Source organism: Gavia stellata, chromosome 6 (assembly GCF_030936135.1).
Source record: "Gavia stellata isolate bGavSte3 chromosome 6, bGavSte3.hap2, whole genome shotgun sequence".
NCBI classification, from domain to species: Eukaryota; Metazoa; Chordata; class Aves; order Gaviiformes; family Gaviidae; genus Gavia; species Gavia stellata.
This window is the reverse complement of record NC_082599.1, coordinates 60,563,378-60,582,223: the sequence shown is the minus strand read 5'-3', so window position 1 is coordinate 60,582,223 and position 18,846 is coordinate 60,563,378. Positions and strand designations below refer to the sequence as shown.

General features: G+C 43.5%; 1 protein-coding gene across 1 annotated transcript in view; it reads right to left on the bottom strand.

Moving 5' to 3' along the window:
* CNTNAP2 (contactin associated protein 2) overlaps window positions 1–18,846 on the bottom strand; it is a 1,162,694-nt gene that overhangs the window by 75,389 nt on the left and 1,068,459 nt on the right. Inside the window, exons 17-20 of the mRNA XM_059818416.1 lie at window positions 17,850–18,068; window positions 14,911–15,147; window positions 6,440–6,685; window positions 4,517–4,650 (exon numbers count right to left, since the gene is read on the bottom strand). Of these exons, the coding sequence (XP_059674399.1) occupies window positions 4,517–4,650; window positions 6,440–6,685; window positions 14,911–15,147; window positions 17,850–18,068 (836 nt within the window). The remainder of the gene's footprint in view (window positions 1–4,516; window positions 4,651–6,439; window positions 6,686–14,910; window positions 15,148–17,849; window positions 18,069–18,846) is intronic.

Here is an 18,846-nt window from a genome sequence, read left to right as displayed (position 1 = left end):
TGGAAGACTTTTCATTGGGTTTTGGATCAGAACCTCTGCTAGGGAGTTTTTGTCCTTGGCTATCTTAAAAGAGGATTTTACTGAGGTGTGAATAGCGTTAATCACCCATGAATACTTGGGAAAGAGTCATCTGGTTTTTATGATATGGAAAATACTTTGCTGAAGCATGAAACCTTTTAATGAAGTCAAACAAAGTAAAACTTGCCCTCTGTGACCTAAAGCTCAGCTCTTGAAATGTCATTTACTGGGATAATGCATTCCCCATCTGTCAGTCTGGGCTTTTTCTTGCCACAGGTGAACTAATGCAGCCTTGGAGGTGTGCCATGGTTACTACTATCTGGTGTTTTACTAGAGGCGAGAGATAGGAATTCTTATTAGCAAATGCTCATTTTGCCCACCTCGTGGAAACAACAGAAAATAAGGAGACCTTTGTCCCTGAATTTATGCCATTTGGTGTTCCTGACACCTAAATGAACTGCATAGCCTTAATCTTATCTTTAAGAAACCACTGGCATCACAAATAGGAGCTTGCTATTTAATGTAGAACTTCTTATTGATTTGTCTGCTGTCAGTGAATGTAGAAAAGCGAAATATAAAACCCTTTTGACAGAGTCTTTGCTACTACCTTTAGTCTTGACTGTCTTCGTATATTAGACATAGGGATGTAATTCTAATGAAAACAACTCCCACTAAATATTTGTTCTTCTGCTTGTTTGTTACCTTATGGACAGACAATATTGTTGCTATGTTTATTCCAAAGCTCACTTCAAATTCTGATCGATTGGACGGTAACTCTGACTTTACGCAAGTAATCAGTGGTCTCCTGTCTGCCAGCATCGGGTGAGGTCTCGTGGAGTTCAATAACGAGTCTTTTACTGTATTTATAAATAAGAGGAATGCCTGAGAATCATGATAAAACTTGGGTTCACGTAGTTCATACGGTAGCAATTTATTGCCTGGCTGCAGATTTTTTAAATCTCTCTGGCACTACAGGGTTATTACAGTAAGTTAGAAAGACAGGTATTCTAAGTATGAACTGTTAAGATCTCAAAAATACTAACTGAGTGCTCTTGAATTGAAGCTTTGATGAGAAGTAAATCCTTCTTCTGACACTTTTATGCCATGTAGAGATGCAGAAGTGTGAGCAACAGCACCTGGCAAGCAAGCTGTCTTCTTTAAAAGCAAGCAAACCAGCTGCTCATCAGGTTGGAGAAGGATTTAGCAGGAAATAAAAGTCTACTCAAATGCTCATTGCTCAGATCTGCAAGAGAAAACTCATACTTTATGATTTGTCCTCTGGATACTGAGAAAAATTGTATTTCTAGCTTCTGTGTTTTCAAACACCATGAAGAGTTTATATTTGAAAACGGGACTCATTTTCAAGTGAACAATCTACTTAACAGATCTGTTTCTGTTCATATCAGTTCTCTCATCTACAGAACATAACCAGATAAATAATAAAATCGACTTCCTTACAGAGAATTGTATTGGGTTTGCGTGGCCAGGTTTTAGTAGCAGGGGAGCTACAGGGGTGGCTTTCTGTGAGAAGATGCTAGAAGCTTCCCCCATGTCCTATAGAGCCAATGCCAACTGGCTCCAAGACGGACCCACCGCTGGCCAAAGCCAAGGCCATCAGCAATGGTGGTAGTACCTCTGGGATAATACAGTTAAGAAGGGCAAAAAACTGCTGTGCAACAGCATCTGGAAGAGAAGAGTGAAAATACGTGTGGGAAACAGCTCTGCAGACCCCAAGGTCAGTGAAGAAGGAGGGGAAGGAGGTGCTCCGGGCGCCGGAGCAGAGATTCCCCTGCAGCCCCTGGTGAAGACCATGGTGAGGCAGGCTGTGCCCATGAAGCCCATGGAGGTCCACAGTGGAGCAGATATCCACCTGCAGCCCATGGAGGTCCATGGTGGAGCAGATATCCACCTGCAGCCCATGGAGGTCCATGGTGGAGCAGATATCCACCTGCAGCACATGGAGGTCCATGGTGGAGCAGATATCCACCTGCAGCCCATGTAGGACCCCACGCCGGAGCAGGTGGATATCTCCTTCCCAAGGAGGCTGTGACCCCGTGGGAAGCCCACGCTGGAGCAGGCTCCTGGCAGGACCTGTGGCCCCATGGAGAGAGGAGCCCACGCTGGAGCAGGTTTGCTGGCAGGACTTGTGACCCCATGGGGGACCCACGCTGGAGCAGTCTGTTCCTGAAGGACTGCACCCCATGGAAAGGACCCACGCTGGAGCAGTTCATGAAGAACTGCAGCCCGTGGGAAAGACTCACATTGGAGAAGTTCGTGGAGAACTGTCTCCCGTGGGAGGGAGCCCACGCTGGAGCAGGGGAAAAGCGTGAGGAGTCCTCCTCCTGAGGAGGAAGGAGCGACAGAGACAACGTGTGATGAACTGACCGCAACCCCCATTCCCCATCCCCCTGTGCCGCTTGGGGGGAGGAGGTAGAGAATTCGGAAGTGAAGTTGGGAAGAAGGGATGGGTGGGGGGAAGGTGTTTTTAAGATTGGGTTTTGTTTCTCATTACCCTACTCTGATTTGATTTGTAATAAATTAAATTAATTTTCCCCAGTTGAGTCTGTTTTGCCTGTGACGGTAACGGTGAGTGATCTCCCTGTCCTTATCTCGACCCAGGAGCCTTTTGTTATATTTTCTCTCCCCTGTCCAGCTGAGGAGGGGAGTGATAGAGCGGCTGGGTGGGCACCTGGTGTCCAGCCAGGGTCAACCAACCACATGAATAAACAAAATTTGATAGAAATCTTCTGTTTCAGGATACCGTAGGGGTAGGACTGATGGATTTTCTTTGTATGGGTCCCTACTTTCCCTAGTCTTGTATGCGCATCAGACAGATCGTCCCATTTAATAAGCCTCAAATGCATCTGCTTTCTGATGACATAAACCAGGTGTGTTTTAAGCACACTGACTAGATTAAGACATTTTTACCCCAGCAGAGCAACACTAACCAAAGCGTTTCTAGCTCTTCAAAGCCCTAGATAGGTAGCGGTCTCATAAAATACCAGGGAAAAAATTGTTGGGCCCCAAATGTAGGTGAGGTGATGCAAGGCTGGGATACTTAACTGTGTACCTATTTTCCAACTGGGCAAGGTATCTCATCTGATCCCTTCAGAAAATCATTCATTCAGTTTTACCACTATCTAAATCAGCCAGCTATGAGTCTGTAGGAAACATGCCATACCTCCCCCAAATAGAAGCATTTAACAGCAGAAGGCAACCTAACTGTAGGTCTTCTTTAGCTTCCGTTGAGCAGTAAGAGAAATAAATCCAAATGCAGCAGCATGCAAGAAGATGCATATATCCAAATATACCCCGCCCAACCTCCAAAAGCCTGAAAAGTGTTTGGCTGTATCACCTATATATTTTTTTTGATTATCTGTCATTTCCCAGATTTTCTAGTTTTATGTCAATTCTACTTCAATGCATCCAGTGTTATTCTGAGTAGCGAGAGCCTCCGTCGAATGACATTGAAATGCACTGAAAAGGTTTCCTTTCGATGCCCTGAAACAATAACTGTCAGGGATCTATTTTAATCTTTAGGTAGATAATACTGTGACAGCTACTATCCTTCACCTTTTGGCTTGGTTCCCGAGGAGACTTCCCCTTTTTATATTTCATTTGTTATTGGTTTTGGTTTGCTTCTTATGAACTATCAAATCCAGATTAATCTATTCCATCTACCTGACTCTCCTGCCAACAAAACTGTTCTCCTACCCTGCCGCAGTCTCCATGTTTGCAGATGTGACAACCAGGGAATGAAAACAGAGTGCTGTAATGACCACAGAGAGAAAGCTGTCTGGAAACATTGATTGCTTCTTGCAGCGCTCCCCTCAGTTATTTAAATAGTATTATATTATCTCAAAGGTTTGTAAACTGAGATATGGAGAGATGAATTTCCTGCCTGTGCTGTACCAAAACCTAAATCAGCTAGAGCTACGTGCCTTCAATAATATTCTCTGTCTTAGACTCCTGTCACACAAACACCTAAGCATCTGCTCATCTTCGCAGAACAGCTCTTCCCATTTCACTGGACTGCGGGGTAAATTTAAGTTTAAAGACATTCTCGTTTGCAGGCTCAGGACTTACGGCATGATATTTAGTTGTCTGCGCATTGGGCTTTAACTGCCATTTAAGATGCTGTAGGGTATCCCTCCTGGCTTCCAGCTGCTGCTCCAGAACGGTGCAGCTTTATCCTAAGTCCCATGTTACCTATCAGCCCAGATGTCTCTCATGCCCTCGAGCATCGACAGTGACACCTCTAGAAGCCCAGCTCTCATCACACCAGAATGAGGATTTCAGAACAGCATGACGTGACGCAAGAGAGGGAGAGAACAGCTTTTGTCAACTCCTAGGAGTGCGATCTGCAAGCAGAGCCCCATCTACGCTACTTTTCCTTTCCTAAATTGCACTGATATCTTCCAAGGGGTGCAGACCATCAAGACAGAAAATTCTACAAGCTACAAGCAATGGAATCAAAGAACCTTTGCTCTCTGCTTACCTGCAGTACTATGTCCCGTCCATTCCGCGTGATGTTAACAGTATGGGGCTGTCCGTTTGCCATGTTTCGGTGGTCGACATCAATGTTATATGGCTCTTTGGTGCCTCCTAGGCTGTACCGAATTTGCAGGTTCCCTAGTGAAAGAAATGTGAAAAGCACCCTCAGGTATTTTGATCTCTATTCACCAGCTATTTTCCCCTCTTTATTTTCATAACTGTTATCATTTTACGCTTAAATTGCTCTCAGAGCTGGTCTCTGCTCTAGGAGAAGAGCTAGCCTTTAAGATTACAAAGCTACTGGGGTGAAAACTGCTTCCAGTTTATAACCCAGAAGCGTGACAATGACCAGCATCTCAAAACCAAAGTGTTTGCAAATACTCCAGACTGCAAACCAAACAAATCGGAGCTATGCCTTGAACAATACGGACAATTGGTACGATTTTGAGCACATCAAGTAGCACTTCATTGCTGAGATTATTATCCTTGCTGCAGTAAAATTCTTTGCAGTTATACAAAGCGTGATGTTTTCTAAAGAATAAGCCACTGATATGCATTGAATAGAGGCAAAATTACAACAAATTAACACTGACACATAATCTACACAAGAGACTTTCATGTTCTCACATTTAATTGTTGTTGACGGGTGACCGTCTGGACTTTGATGGAAATTTAATAATATATGACGAAATGAAAACCTCAGGTTATATTGTTAGAAAAGTATAGTCAAAAGTGATTAATTGATATTCACGACATACTGCCAGACAGATTTTGCTTTTCCAAACAGAAGTGAAGTGTTTGCTCTTCCTAACAAATTTTAGTATTTGATTGAAAGGAAGGATGCTTGAAAAGGGAAATGCAGACCCTGTTACTGATCAAAACCTGAAATATTCTGGCCCAAAAGAGGAGCCCTAGACCTTTATAACTATAGTTTAGACGTCTGACATGGGAGTCACCATCAGTGGAGGTGTTCAAGGAACGTGTGGACATGGCACTGCGGGACATGGTTTAGTGGGCATGGTGGGGTTGGGGTGATGGTTGGACTTGATGATCTTACAGGTCTTTTCCATCCTTAGTGATTCTGTGATTCTGTGATTGGAACAGGCTGCCCAGGGAAGTGGTGGAGTCACCATCACTGGAAGGTGTTCAAGGAACATGTGGACGTGACACTGCGGGACATGGTTTAGTGGGCATGGTGGGATTGGGTTGACAGTTGGACCTGATGATCTTACAGGTCTTTTCCAACCTTAATGATTCTGTGATTCTGTGATTTCTCTCATGCACCTTTTTTCATCCCCTTGAAGGGAAAAATTTGAGTGGCGTGTGGAATACTCATATTAACTTATCCCATAGAAGAGAACAGTAGTAAAATCACCCTAAGTATGATTTTCATGGGGTACTAAGGCATTATGTGGAATCGAGATATATTCTGTGTTGATACTGTACCAGAAAATGGTCGTATCCAAGCTTCAACCATCACCAGGATGTTTAGGACCTTATATACTATGCTACATCTGTATTTTAGCCACCTCATTGGGCAGTCAGATTTTCAAAAGAATGGTACATTACACTTCCCACTGACTACTGGTGATATTGCCATGACTTCAGCGATTAAGGTGCCTACATGTCTACTAGTCCCCTCCGTAATGCTAGTTCATGGCATGGATCTGACCCTTACAGCAGGTTTTTTGGAGGTTTTTTTGTTTGTTTTGAGAGGGAGGGTTGGCTGGTGAATCCTCACTGAATTGAACAGTTACATCAGTACAAAATTTAGTGCGGCAGAATACAGGTTCAGGTCCCATGTACTTTCCTTTTACATGACAAGGGTGAAGAGACTTTCTCAGTGGTTCGGACCTTCAGCTGAATGCCGACCTGCTGTTATTCTCAATTTTGCCTTCAACGGAGAGCACCCAGAGCAGTTGCTTACCAGACGGCTTGACAAGCACAGCCATGAAGTCCTGGGTATAGGAGCTGATGTACAGTAGGACACAAGGGGACTTGGTGGTACTGAAGCTGAAGCTGAGCTCTTCTTTATTCAAGTTGAGGTCAGGCGCTGTAGTCTCAGGATCTGTAGAACTCAAAAGCGTTCGGCTAACCAAATCCTTCATGCTAGTCCCTGGGGAGTGGAAGTTGTAACGAAGCCACATTCCCTCTTCAAAAAATGCTCCAACATCTTGAACGTAACAGAAAAAAAAAGGAAAAAGGGAAAAGAAAAAGAGAAATTAAACTTGCTGACACCTTTTGAATGAAACACATTGGTACTGACTTAACCAGTCCTAATCTAGACATGTTTCTACTGCTGCATTTTTTAAGCACGTTGCCAATATTAAGTCACGAGTCTCCCTGTTTTCCAATGAGAACGAAAAGGACTATCTCTGTTTTATTGGTGGGTACCTGGATTCACAGAACAAAGGAAAGACAGACGGAAAGTCTATGCCTATATCTCATATCGATGCTACAGACCAGAAGAACCATGCTTTAGGTTTATTCTCACTGAGGCCTTGCAGTAGATGATGTTCCAAAAAAGGAGATACAAGGAAGGGAGATTTAAGGGGCACAGTAAATAAACACTGTCAAGGAAAAGGAAAACCAGCAATTCCAACCTGCAGATTTGAGTGGATTTGGAAGGACCTCCCAAAGAAATGATGGCAATTTCAGCACCGGCAAGATTTGAAATAGGATTGGACACAACGGTAGAAAATGATCCACTGCTAGCGCAATCCTTCATGAGAACTGCATAATCCGGATGCCCTTATAAGAGATAAAATGAACTAGGGAGCTTGACTCAGTAGGGAACAATGCAAGAGACACCTGAACTGTAGCTCCCAGGAGGAGGCTACCCAGACAAATTTCCCAAACCAACCTGAGACAAAACGTCATGTTTCAATACTCCCGACAGAAAAGAAAACTACTTTTGGCAGAATTAATACTTTCGGTTGCAAAAAGCATTGTTATTACTTCTCATAATAATGCCGTCCTGCCTCTTTCTTAACATTAAAAACGTAATTCAAGGTTGACATTCTTGCAGCGAAGGCTGACTTGGATGGGAATCGCAGCACAGTTGCCTATCATTGGTAGTGTATAACCTGCTAAGGCTATTGGGGATGGCTGGACCGGCTTTGATGGCAGCGACTGGAGAGATGCTGGAGAGGCTTTGCTGTCCGGGACAACATCATTAAAGGAAATTTTCAAATTCCATGTGAACTTAATTAAGAAGGTATGCTTATGAACTTTACATAAGGGATTAGAGAATGACGAATAAAGATTATAGCACAGCATGTGAGTACTGTATTTAAAGAACGGTTATAAGCAATGCTTAAAGAGGTGACCAGTCTTTAAAAAAAAAAATCTTTCATCATTTACTGCCTTCCTACATGATGCAAAGTTGCCACAGATTGGTACAAAATTGCCCATCTAAACTTCTGAAAAATCAACACACTATCTTTATTTAAAAAGACATTTCATTTTTATCCTCTTTTAGCATTTGGAGTCTTCACACAATTCTAAGCGAAGGCTTTATCTCAAAACATACGAAGCAAGATGTCCATTTTACAAGCTGTGCAGTGATACAGAGCAAGACAGGAATGAGCCTGCAGACTTTATTCAGAGTAGCTGAGCAGAGAAAAGATAAGACGACAGGTAAAATTATAATAGACTTTACCGATGCTCCTTTCCAGAATTTTGCTAAATCGAGTGCTGGAAAAGTTTTATGTTTTCCTGTTACCGTACAAAAATTCTCCAATACTCAAAATATCATAGCCACTGTCACTGTGCAGCCGTATAAGACAGGGAGTCAAGTTGTGGTCCTGAGGTGCTATAAATAATTCGATCATTCTGACAGATTTATAACTGCCATTTGATAGGAGAAACCTTAAACCACCCTGAAACGGTTATGGGAGACGCGATTCAGTTTAACAACTATATTTTGCAGTAGACTCAACTTAAGTACTCCTGGATTAAAAGTGAAGGGCCCTATCCTAAAAATACTTCCCCAAATTGTGATTCCCTCTGCTGTTAACAGCAGTGTTGAAAAGACACGTTGGCACTTGCAAATCTAAAGCAGTATACGCTGTATGTAGCTCTAAGTATTTGCAAGACTGGCTTAAAAATATCCCTATGACCGCTGATTTATTCTTGCAACCTCTGCTTTTAGCTCAGGCAAGCTGCTCCTCGGGCAGATGCTGCATCAATCACGCTGCTGCGGCGCTGGCAGAGCTGCTCTCCAGAGCCGGCGTGCCGGGTCCCGGCGCGCTGGGCAGCCCTGCCGTTTGCCACCGCCGCTCTGCCGGCGGGGACCACAGCCCCCGCGGACTCACGCAGCATACCGATGCCAAATTACCTTCGCCTCCGGCCCGTTTATTGCTTGGCATGCCTTTATTTTAGGAGAGATTGTCAGGGTTGCCCGGCGCTATGCATGCCCAGGGCCTCGTGCACTGGGAATACTGGGACCTTCAGTCCTGACCTCGGCGCCGCTCTGGGGTTGAACTAGAAAGCGTGCAACGCATTTTCCACAGCTGTAAATGTTATGAATTGCTACTTTAAGTGTTCATTACCACAAAGAAAGCTTTAAGTAAATGGTGCTCTCTGAAATGGTAAGATTTTATTTTTTTTTTCCCAAAAGGGTTTCATGACAGAGCAAAGAATGTTCTGTACGTTTAACTTGATTTGTCCTGAGAAAATAATTTTCAGGAGAGCTGTATCATTACAGGCGCACAAGCTATTGTAATGAGCCTTGACATCCTCCTCACATGCACACCACCTCTTTCAAGAGGAAGGATAAGAAGGAGGTTCACTTTGGCTGCGTGCCTGTCTTAGGCCCTCAACGGGCAGATATTTTCCCATCAAGTTCCAGCTCAACAAAGAGGTTGACGCCCGGGATTCCGCTCTTTACCGAACGAAGCTGAAGTCCTTGCAGCAGGGCTGCGCGGTGCTCAGCAGCTCACAGGCGCAGGCTGCTTAAACTGTTAGGAAATATTAGAACAAGCTAAAGGATCATTTTCTCTAGATCGAACGCAGGTATAAGATGACTTGGAAATGCTGCGGGTTGATCAATGAAAAAACTATCTACTTGCAGGTCACAAGCGTATTGTCTTCCTGAAGCTTTGATAGAAGGAATATCGAAGTCCTTCATTCAGAAAACGATTCAAGCTGCCTGAATAAAATGGGTAAAATGCAGCACGAACCCCGCTGCTGAAACGTGGATGATGTTTCTATGCACCACCTTCTGCCTTCTTCTGTGATATTTCGAACGCTAGCTGAAAAGATGGGTCTTGGGAGATCAGGCATAATGCACAGTGAAGGGTTCCTCTGCAAACTGCCCTTTCGAGGCACAAATGAATGTGGCGGTAACAGATCAGATTTCTTAGGAAAGCAGAACCTATTTCTACACCAATATGCAGTGCGGTCATCCTCTGTTGACAGACTTTGCAAATATATCCAGTTGGGGCTTGCTTTGTAGAGGAACCCAGCACAGGATTTGTGGATCATTAGAAATGATTTAATCAAGGAAGATGCGTATCCCCAGTGTGAACTGCACGTATTTTACAAAACTGTCCGGCTTCAATTTGAAAAGGGATGAAGGAAAAGCTGATCCAGAACTTCCACACAAAATGCACATGTACCCAGAACTGACAAACTTATTTTGAAGGTTACAATTCTTTAGTCCTCTCCCCAGTCTCCCTCTCCCCACTCAGCCACTTTTACTCTTGTACGCTCTCATTATGTCGGGGACTAAGAGTATTGAAAGACTGGAGGAAAAAGCCAAAGAGCTACAAAAAAACCCATTTCTCTTTCAAAAAATCCACAATCTTATGACATTTCTGGGCCAATGATGTAGGCCTAAGAACCTGATTCTCCTTTGCTGCTGGTTTAACAGAAGGGAAATATCAGTATCGGTTCTTCTCTTCTCAGGTGTTGGTCTCTTCTCCCAAGTCACAAGTGATAGGACAAGAGGAAATGGCCTCAGGTTGCGCCAGGGGAGGTTCAGGCTGGATATTAGGAAAAATGTCTTTCCTGAGAGAGTGGTGAAGCATTGGAAGAGGCTGCCCAGGGAGGTGGTGGAGTCACCATCCCTGGAGGTGTTCAAGGAACATGTGGATGTGGCACTGGGGGACATGGTTTAATGGGCATGGTGGGGTTGGGGTGATGGTTGGACTTGATGATCGTACAGGTCTTTTCCAACATTAATGATTCTCTGTGATTCTGCGTGATAATGATTCTGGTAGCCGTTCACTCAGTCACACCCAGAACTTGTCTTCTTTCTCCATGACTTTTGCCTCATGTGTGAAGAGCATTGCCAGCATTGCACAGGAGTGGCTGAACACAGCCTCAGCAAGATTTCCTATTTGTCAGCACATTTAAAGGATAAAGAACGCAGCAGGCTTTACGGCAATTGAATTGGCTCTGCGCTGACAGTCGGGATACGAATGTTAATAGGGATTGTCATGAATCAAGTTCAAGATATTACTCCTAATAAATAAAGAAGAAACAGATCTGTGGAGCTACCAAAAAACCCACCCCCCAAAAAACTGCTTGATTTCAACACAGGAGCTTTTCAAGAGCGGCACCGTAAGAGGTGGAATCTACCTTCTGCAGTAGGACAGCTATCACTGTCTCACGACTGCCATTTCACATTTTTCCAAGTAAACTCAAGACCTGGCTTCTGTCACCTTTCTCCTAGGGACCAAGGACAAAGTAACGCTCGTTACTTCTCTGGTATTCCTGTATTTGGCTTTTTTGAGGCTGGACCTTCAAAAAATCTTATCAATGGGCAGTAACAGGGTAAAATCCCTGCCTCAGAGAAGCTGGAGATAAAATCCTGACAACTATGAAGCCTGGCCAGGACACATGAAAAATGCTGCAGAGAAAGAGTCTCTCACCTCTTTGATTCACAAAGCTGACTGAAATACCGCCTTAGAGCTGTAAGCACGTCCCATCTGGAGGTCCTAAATGCCTCCTTGGTCTTGCTCAGGTTCGGTAAATTAAAAATATTACTCTGTGACGCTGCTTGCCAGTGCTCAGTGCTATGTCTTCCCTGCACGGAGTTCTGGATGTGAAAAGCAGCATTTTCCAAATCCTAGGCAAGGACAGTCACTGGAGGCATTGTGACACTCGGCGCGTGTACAAAAACTGTTAGGGCAATTTAGACAGCTGAACAAAACCTCTTGCCGGTGCATAATTTTCTTTCCTTTTTGATTTCTCATGTACTTATAAGTATTGAATATAGATTAAGTAGAGCTTGCTTGTCTGGCTTGTGGCTAAAAATGTGCTAGAGAGCACCAGAAATTGCAGCTACATCCGGGCTGTGGTCACAAAGATTAAGACTGTTTGCTGAGATCCATCCTGGCCGTAGGGCGTCAGTAAGGGGTCAGAATCTCCCCGCTATTATCTGGGAGAGAATTTACTTGGAGTGCTCTGAAGATGGTAATGCTTATCATTTTTCTGGTTAGCTCACTCGACGTTTTATTCTACCTTAAGGCTCATAGTATTTAGTCTGCGAAACCAAGAAGTGGGGATTTAAAGGTTTTGTCCTACAGCCTCAAGTCTCACGTTCTGGCTGCCATTACTGTAATAATTTGTGATGCACGGTTGAATTTTTTATGTGGGGAGCAAAATACCAAAATACAGCAATTGCTCGTCTGCATTAATAGAATACAAACCCTTCTTCTGTAGGACTATGTGAGTACTCAGTATAAAAAAAGCTTTCTTAAACAAATGACCGTGAAACTATGGGGCCTGATCACAAATCCATGCAAAGTTTCCCACTACCTTCAGTAGAATCACAGAATCACTAAGGTTGGAAAAGACCTGTAAGATCATCAAGTCCAACCATCACCCCAACCCCACCATGCCCACTAAACCATGTCCCGCAGTGCCACGTCCACACGTTCCTTGAACACCTCCAGGGATGGGGACTCCACCACCTCCCTGGGCAGCCTCTTCCAGTGCTTCACCGCTCTCTCAGTAAAGACATTTTCTTTTGCAATAGCCCTGTAAAGCAGGTGCCTTTTATTCTACCTTGCTATACCTGGACAGAAGAGGACAGGCCAAGGAAAGCCTAAAAATGTCAGGAAAATCACAGTTGCAGTTCATTCTGCACTGGTGTGAAATTACTAGAGATCTTTCCATAGCTACAGCTGTTTGAACTGATGTCTAGGACAGCAGGCTCAGAATAAGGCAAAGGCAACCTGCGCTGTGTGGTTTAATGGGCATGGTGGGGTTGGGGTGATGGTTAGACTTGATGATCTTACAGGTCCTTTCCAACCTTAACGATTCTGAGATTCTGTGAAAAATAAAATACTTCAGCTTAGAGCTAGTTTTGGCAGAAGTTTGGGGTTTACCTATCCATTGGAGAGACAGAAAAGCACAAATAAAAGCCAGTGTGATGAGTTTTGGCAATACAGAAAAAACCTAAAAAGTGAATTCACTGAATAAGGCATTGCAGCAATTCTTTTCTTTCTTTTTCTTTTTTTTTTTTTTGAGTCAACATATGTGATCTGTAAGAGACTGACCCAGCAACAGCCTGAATGGGTTTCCTCTAACATAACTGCGCCAGCGAACAGAAATACTAAATATGCATTACCATTCTTCAACAGACCATTTGCTAAATTAACCGAAATCACTGTACTCACATGCTCAGGAGTTACTGTACGTCCAATCCTGAATATGATGGACATGTTTTATAATTTGTCTTTGAAACGACACAGCTCAGTGAAAGCTGATGAAATTCCTGCATGCAAGCACAGTGGAAGCCTTCGCCTAGAGCAGCAGCTGCTTCACTCCTGCTGAAGCATCGGATTTATTGGAATTTGAAAAATAATCATGCTAGAGATTCATCAGAAGACCTGGCGATGTGAAAACAATCCCCTTAGCTTTTAGAAGAGGGTGCTCCAACGTGCGAGCAACATCAGCAATGGAGAAAGCTCTGCTATGATGAAATGAAATGAAGGTGGATACGGATGGATATAAATGAAGGCGGCTGAAGCGTGTGAGTAGCAAATGCAGTCCGTAACCCAGGATCAGGTAAAAAGACTGCCTCTTTCTGCTATAAACTCGGTTTCCTCTAAGTGTGGCTGGAGCGGGGTGTGGATATTTGCAAAGTAATCCTCAACATGTGACTTGAAAAAAACCAAAGAGAAGTTAAGAAGGAGTCGGAAACCAGAATGTCAAAGGACAGGAGCTTCCCGCTCTGCCACGACAGCATCACGAGGGGACTTCGGTGCCTGGTGACCCAGCCTGCCTTCAGGATTCCTGGTACAGTGGGTAACGTAAAAGTGGAAGAGCAGGTTGTGAGGCTAGAGGTTTCGTTAACATCACAGATACCGATGAGAAGAGCCCTCACTTTTTTTTTTTCGTTGAAACTGTAGGATTAGTACCTTTTGAGAAAGCTTTTAAAACGATGAGGAAAAGCAACAGGCTGGATGATTTTGTGTACCCATGAAAGCACAGCGAAAGAGAGCCGCTGAGAGATATTAGCACCTCAGGTAGATGTGATGAAACCTTTAGAGGTGTTGAGAAGAATATTTCAAGAATATAATGAGAATATCCTGTGAAACGTAAGGGAAAAGAAAGAATGGCCACAAAGCCTGCAAACTGTGCAAACACTTGGAAAATTGTATTCCCATAACTACCTTGTCACAATGATTTCTGGTCAAAATAAGTAAAAAAACACATGGAAATAAATTAGCACTTTCATTCTCACTTTTTTTTTGTGTATGTAAGTTCCCTCTTTCCCTCACTCCTTGTCTTTCTTATGCAGGCATGTGTGTCCATAGTAAATCAGTCTCTTACAATCATTGATTTGGAAAATTCACAACGTACTTTAGGCGTTTCCAAAGGACTGACATAGCTGCGGAGGCTCTGTACCTTCCCTTACCCTAGCAAGTTCAATCTCTAACCCAGTTTGAGCTACAAGAAGACTGGATCTGGTTATGGATGGATAAGATCTTTAATCCAAATGCTGGCCTCCCAATTTATAAGATATTCAACCCAAAGCTCACACCTATGCATCTCCAAATACGTTTCTGAATGAGACTAGGTAGCTTTTGTTAAAACTCATGGTTTTTCTAAAGAAATAACCGTTGTGCTAGTAGGAATTGATTATCCAATGGCTCAAGTCTACGGAATGCAGTCTGCCAGCCCTGCGATGCCTACAGGCATTCCTGATGCATTTTGTTGCGGTGTTATTTGATTTACGTAGGTAACTTATATAAGTGCTAATGAGAGATGTGGTTTTAAATCATCGCATTTAAATCCTGGCTGTATAATTTGACTTGTTTGCAAGAAGTACTAAACAGGATTGACTTGTTTAATTAATAAAAGCTGAAGCATTGATTCTATCGTGTTTTTTCTCAGGCAGATAGTTCTCCCATACTCTGCCTCCTGCACTAAAGCATTTACCTTTAATGCAAAACGGTCCATCGTAGGCAGTTCTGGAGCAGTCACAGGAGTAGCCGTTGTATTTCTCGACACATTTACCGCCGTTTGCGCAGTACATCCCATAGCTCGTGCAATGGCCAGAGCAGCCAGGCTTCACCCCTGGCGTGACTTTCGCTCTCTCTTCCAGGTCCAGCGTCACCCCGTTCATCCTTAACGAACGAATGCAACCCAGGAAGCCTCGCTGGCCTCCTGCAGCACCTGAGAGGGAATATGAAACCATGAGACAACACCGAACAGATTCTACTGTTGTTGCTTTACATGAAATATCCTGCTAAGCTTGCGACAACAGCTGGAAATAAGTAACTTCTCTGTAAAGGCAAGGAATTGCCTTGCCCTAACGACAATGAAATCAGTGAAACCGATGCTTTTGATACCATACCATAAGTAAGCAGAAATAGTCGGTGTGTTTGCTTTACACTGATTAGACATTAGAGATTCTAGCCCGCCGCTGTAAGATTTCATTTCATTTCAACTTCCAGATTTTTAGAGATAACAGGGGACAAAATGGGCTTGGCTCGATTGCTAAGGTATAGCCTTACTTTCCATACGATTAGCAATGACAGATGCTAATAAAAATGCCATAATATGTTATGCAGTGTTACATATTTCAAAGCCACCATGGGGAAAGAAGGAAAAGATTTAAATCCCCACTCTCAGTTGCAATAGGAAATATAGATGTTACCTGCCAAGCAACATTTGGTATATTGTTTAGTTGCCTGGGTACGGGGTGAAGGATGTAACACTGAAGAGCTACATTTGAATATCCAGGTTGAGATGGCTTCTTTTAGCAGTCAATAAGAACTGTTCTTTTTTTCCCCCCCTAGTAAACACTTGCTGAAAAATGTGATTTCAGCTAGGAAAGTCTTGACACTGGAATAAACTGCCCAGGGAAGTGGTGGAGTCACCATCCCTGAAGGTGTTCAAGGAACGTGCGGGACATGGTTTAGTGGGCATGGTGGTGTTTGTTGGTTGATGGTTGGACTCGATGATCTTACAGGTCTTTTCCGACCTTAGTGATTCTGTGATTCTGTCTGGGGCTGGGTTAGAAACAAAAAAAACCCCTAAAAAATGCAAGTAAGTAACAATCAGTGGCCGTCGTCTTTTCTCCTCATCCTCTCATCTCTTCAATTACTGCAGTGTCGCAGGTGCTGAGGAGTCCCTGAGGAGATCCGAACGCTCACCGCCACGGAGCACGGAGGCTGATATTTACCTGCGTGGGGAAGAGGACTAAATACAAAGCAAAGAGAGCCATCTGCTTCAGATCAACTGCTGGTAACTGGCTGGTTTGGAATAAGAGGAGGCAATGCTTGGGCTCTGCCGAGTGCACAGGCCATTCTGCAGTGACAAAAAACCCCTCTAATACACCTAATGCCCTTCTTTCCCCTCCCGGTGACCATCTCAGCCCCTAGGACATGAAGTCGTCATCCCTCAGGCTCTCTCGCTGGCCCAAGGAATAAGATATTTATTCTACAGAATGTGGAACAGGAGGCGCCGAAACAATTCTTGTTGGGTATTACTCTCCAGACTCCGATGTTCAGGGCGTTCATTTGGGACACTCCAACTCAAATCGATTCTCTGTCTGACTCTGGGTAAGGATTTAAATCTGTTCTTTAAGACGTGTGCTCCAATCACCATGTTATATGACAAGGATAGGATTCAGAAAGAAAATCTGGTGCAGACTTGGATGTTCAGTTTTTGGCAATAAAGGTACTAGGTATTTCAAACCATTGCTGGTGTAACAGTTAATTTGAAACTACCAATAAAAATCATCATTATTAAGAATTCCCCAAGAACTCAGGTTGGAAAAAAATCCAGCTCTTCCTGCTTTCAGCAAAAGGTATTTCTTTTAAAAGGTTAAGGCTCCCTCTTTTAAACAAACTTCACATTTCCGCTTATTTTGAAACCGCCTTTTCTTGGGGTCACAGTCACCAGTAAAGGAGCATCTGAGCTTGTAAATATTGACTGCACATCTGGTGACACATTATACGCTGCTTGCAGTGCCACTGTGCCATTTACTAAGGCAGTGAAGGCTTTAAACATCATTTAAATTCATTTCTGCTGTTGACCTCTGACTAACATGGGAGAAAAATGAGATAATGGCTTTTTTTCCTTCCCCCATCCCTCTTCTCCTGTTAACAGATATCTAGAGAGGCAGGAAAGTGCTTCTTTGCTCAACATTTCATGCAGTTCTGATTCCAGCTAATGGCACTTGGCATGTCCGCACTTCGCAGCCCGGGGGCTAACAGTCAGAGAAATACAAGTGCTGCTGGAACAACCTACCCAAAACGTCCCGGAGACCAGCAGCTCCAGAAAGCAGCTGGACTAACGTGGTTCCAGGGAATGCGTTTGTGTAAAGCTGTGGGATGCTTTCCTACATCGAATGGGCAAAGAGCCCACGGGACTAAAGGGAAAAGACCGCAGCGAGAGCCGTGAATGCAAAAGCGCGGGGCAACGATCAAACCTAAAGAGGCTGAAAGTGCTGCCGAGGCTAGGATGGGCACTGCAGGCACACCCAGTCCTGGCAAGACCTATGCAGAAATTTTCACTTCTGTGGTGAATAAGTGTGTGTGTGTGTGTGTGTGAGAGACACTCGGTCAAAAAGGAGTTTGGCACTACTGCCTGCTAGAGGCACTTTCAGCCAGGAGCTGCAGGTGAGGAAAGACAAAAATGACAAGTTGCCAGCACAGAATATTTTTCTCTTAGTTGATTGTCTTATTTCTCTAATTATGGACATGCTTGTCTTTTTTTTTTTTTTTAATTATGTTTTCCCCCCACCCCGTGCCATGCAAGTGCTTCAGGAGCCCGACTTCCCACGTTAAACTGACTGCTGCTGGCAAGACACGGGGCAAAGAGCGTTCAGCATGTGAGAGCAAAGCCCGGCTACCCGCTCTGCACCTTACCAACATAGAGCTGGCTGTACAATTCCAGTCGCGTGTGTCCTTCCGTCGGTGCTTTCCGGACCTCCAGGGGTAACTGGTCTACCTGCAGGCTGGCCTGTTTGACATTCCTCTCGGCGTTGACCCGATGCCACTGGTCATCGTTGAGCTGGTTGGGAGATCTAACGACTATTTCCACGGGTCCATTTCCAACGTCAAACGAAAAGGAAACCTCCGTAGCAGCTGAAACACCAAGCAAAAGGGAATCCGTCTGACATTGTAAACAAATCTCACTTATACTTCCTAAACAGAAATACGCACTGCTCAGCCACCTTTCAGAATTTATAAGCACGTTCAGTTCCTTCTAAAGTGAGTAGGAGTTAGAGTATTTCCAGGGAAGCCATTGTGAAAAGCTTCTATAGCACGTGACGGCAATCAAATCAGTTTGGCTTGTAACATTTAACCCGAATAAATTATATCCTTGAAGAGGATTTTTTATTTCCACTAATAATGTCAATAATATTGGAAAAACCTGTTCACCAGCTTTTAGAAGAAAAACATCAATGGACCCTGAAACAATGACATTAATTTTTGATTTCTGCAGCTTTCCAGTTTCCATAGGTTTTTTTAAGGAAATAGGTATTTTGATAAAAAAGTGGTGCGGAAGTCGTCTACATTTTTTTTCTTTTGCGGGGCAATTAATTTTTACAATGAACTAATAATGCCGTGGTAATGACCTATGTGAGATTTTATGATTGAAAAAGAAACGGATTCTTAGCAAGTGCTGCAGTGCTCTATTTATAGTGGATGCTTCAAAACATGTTTAGAAATTTTACAAATGTCCATTAGGCTCTACTAGACATTCCTCCAGGTCATCCTTAGCAAACTATATAATTGGTATTTATTATTCAACGGGGAGTGCGATTAATAATATGCAGGTGATTCTGGGATGAAGAAATATAATTTTGACTTTCCTACTAATATTTAGTTTATATAATTGGGGGCTGTATATTATTTTATG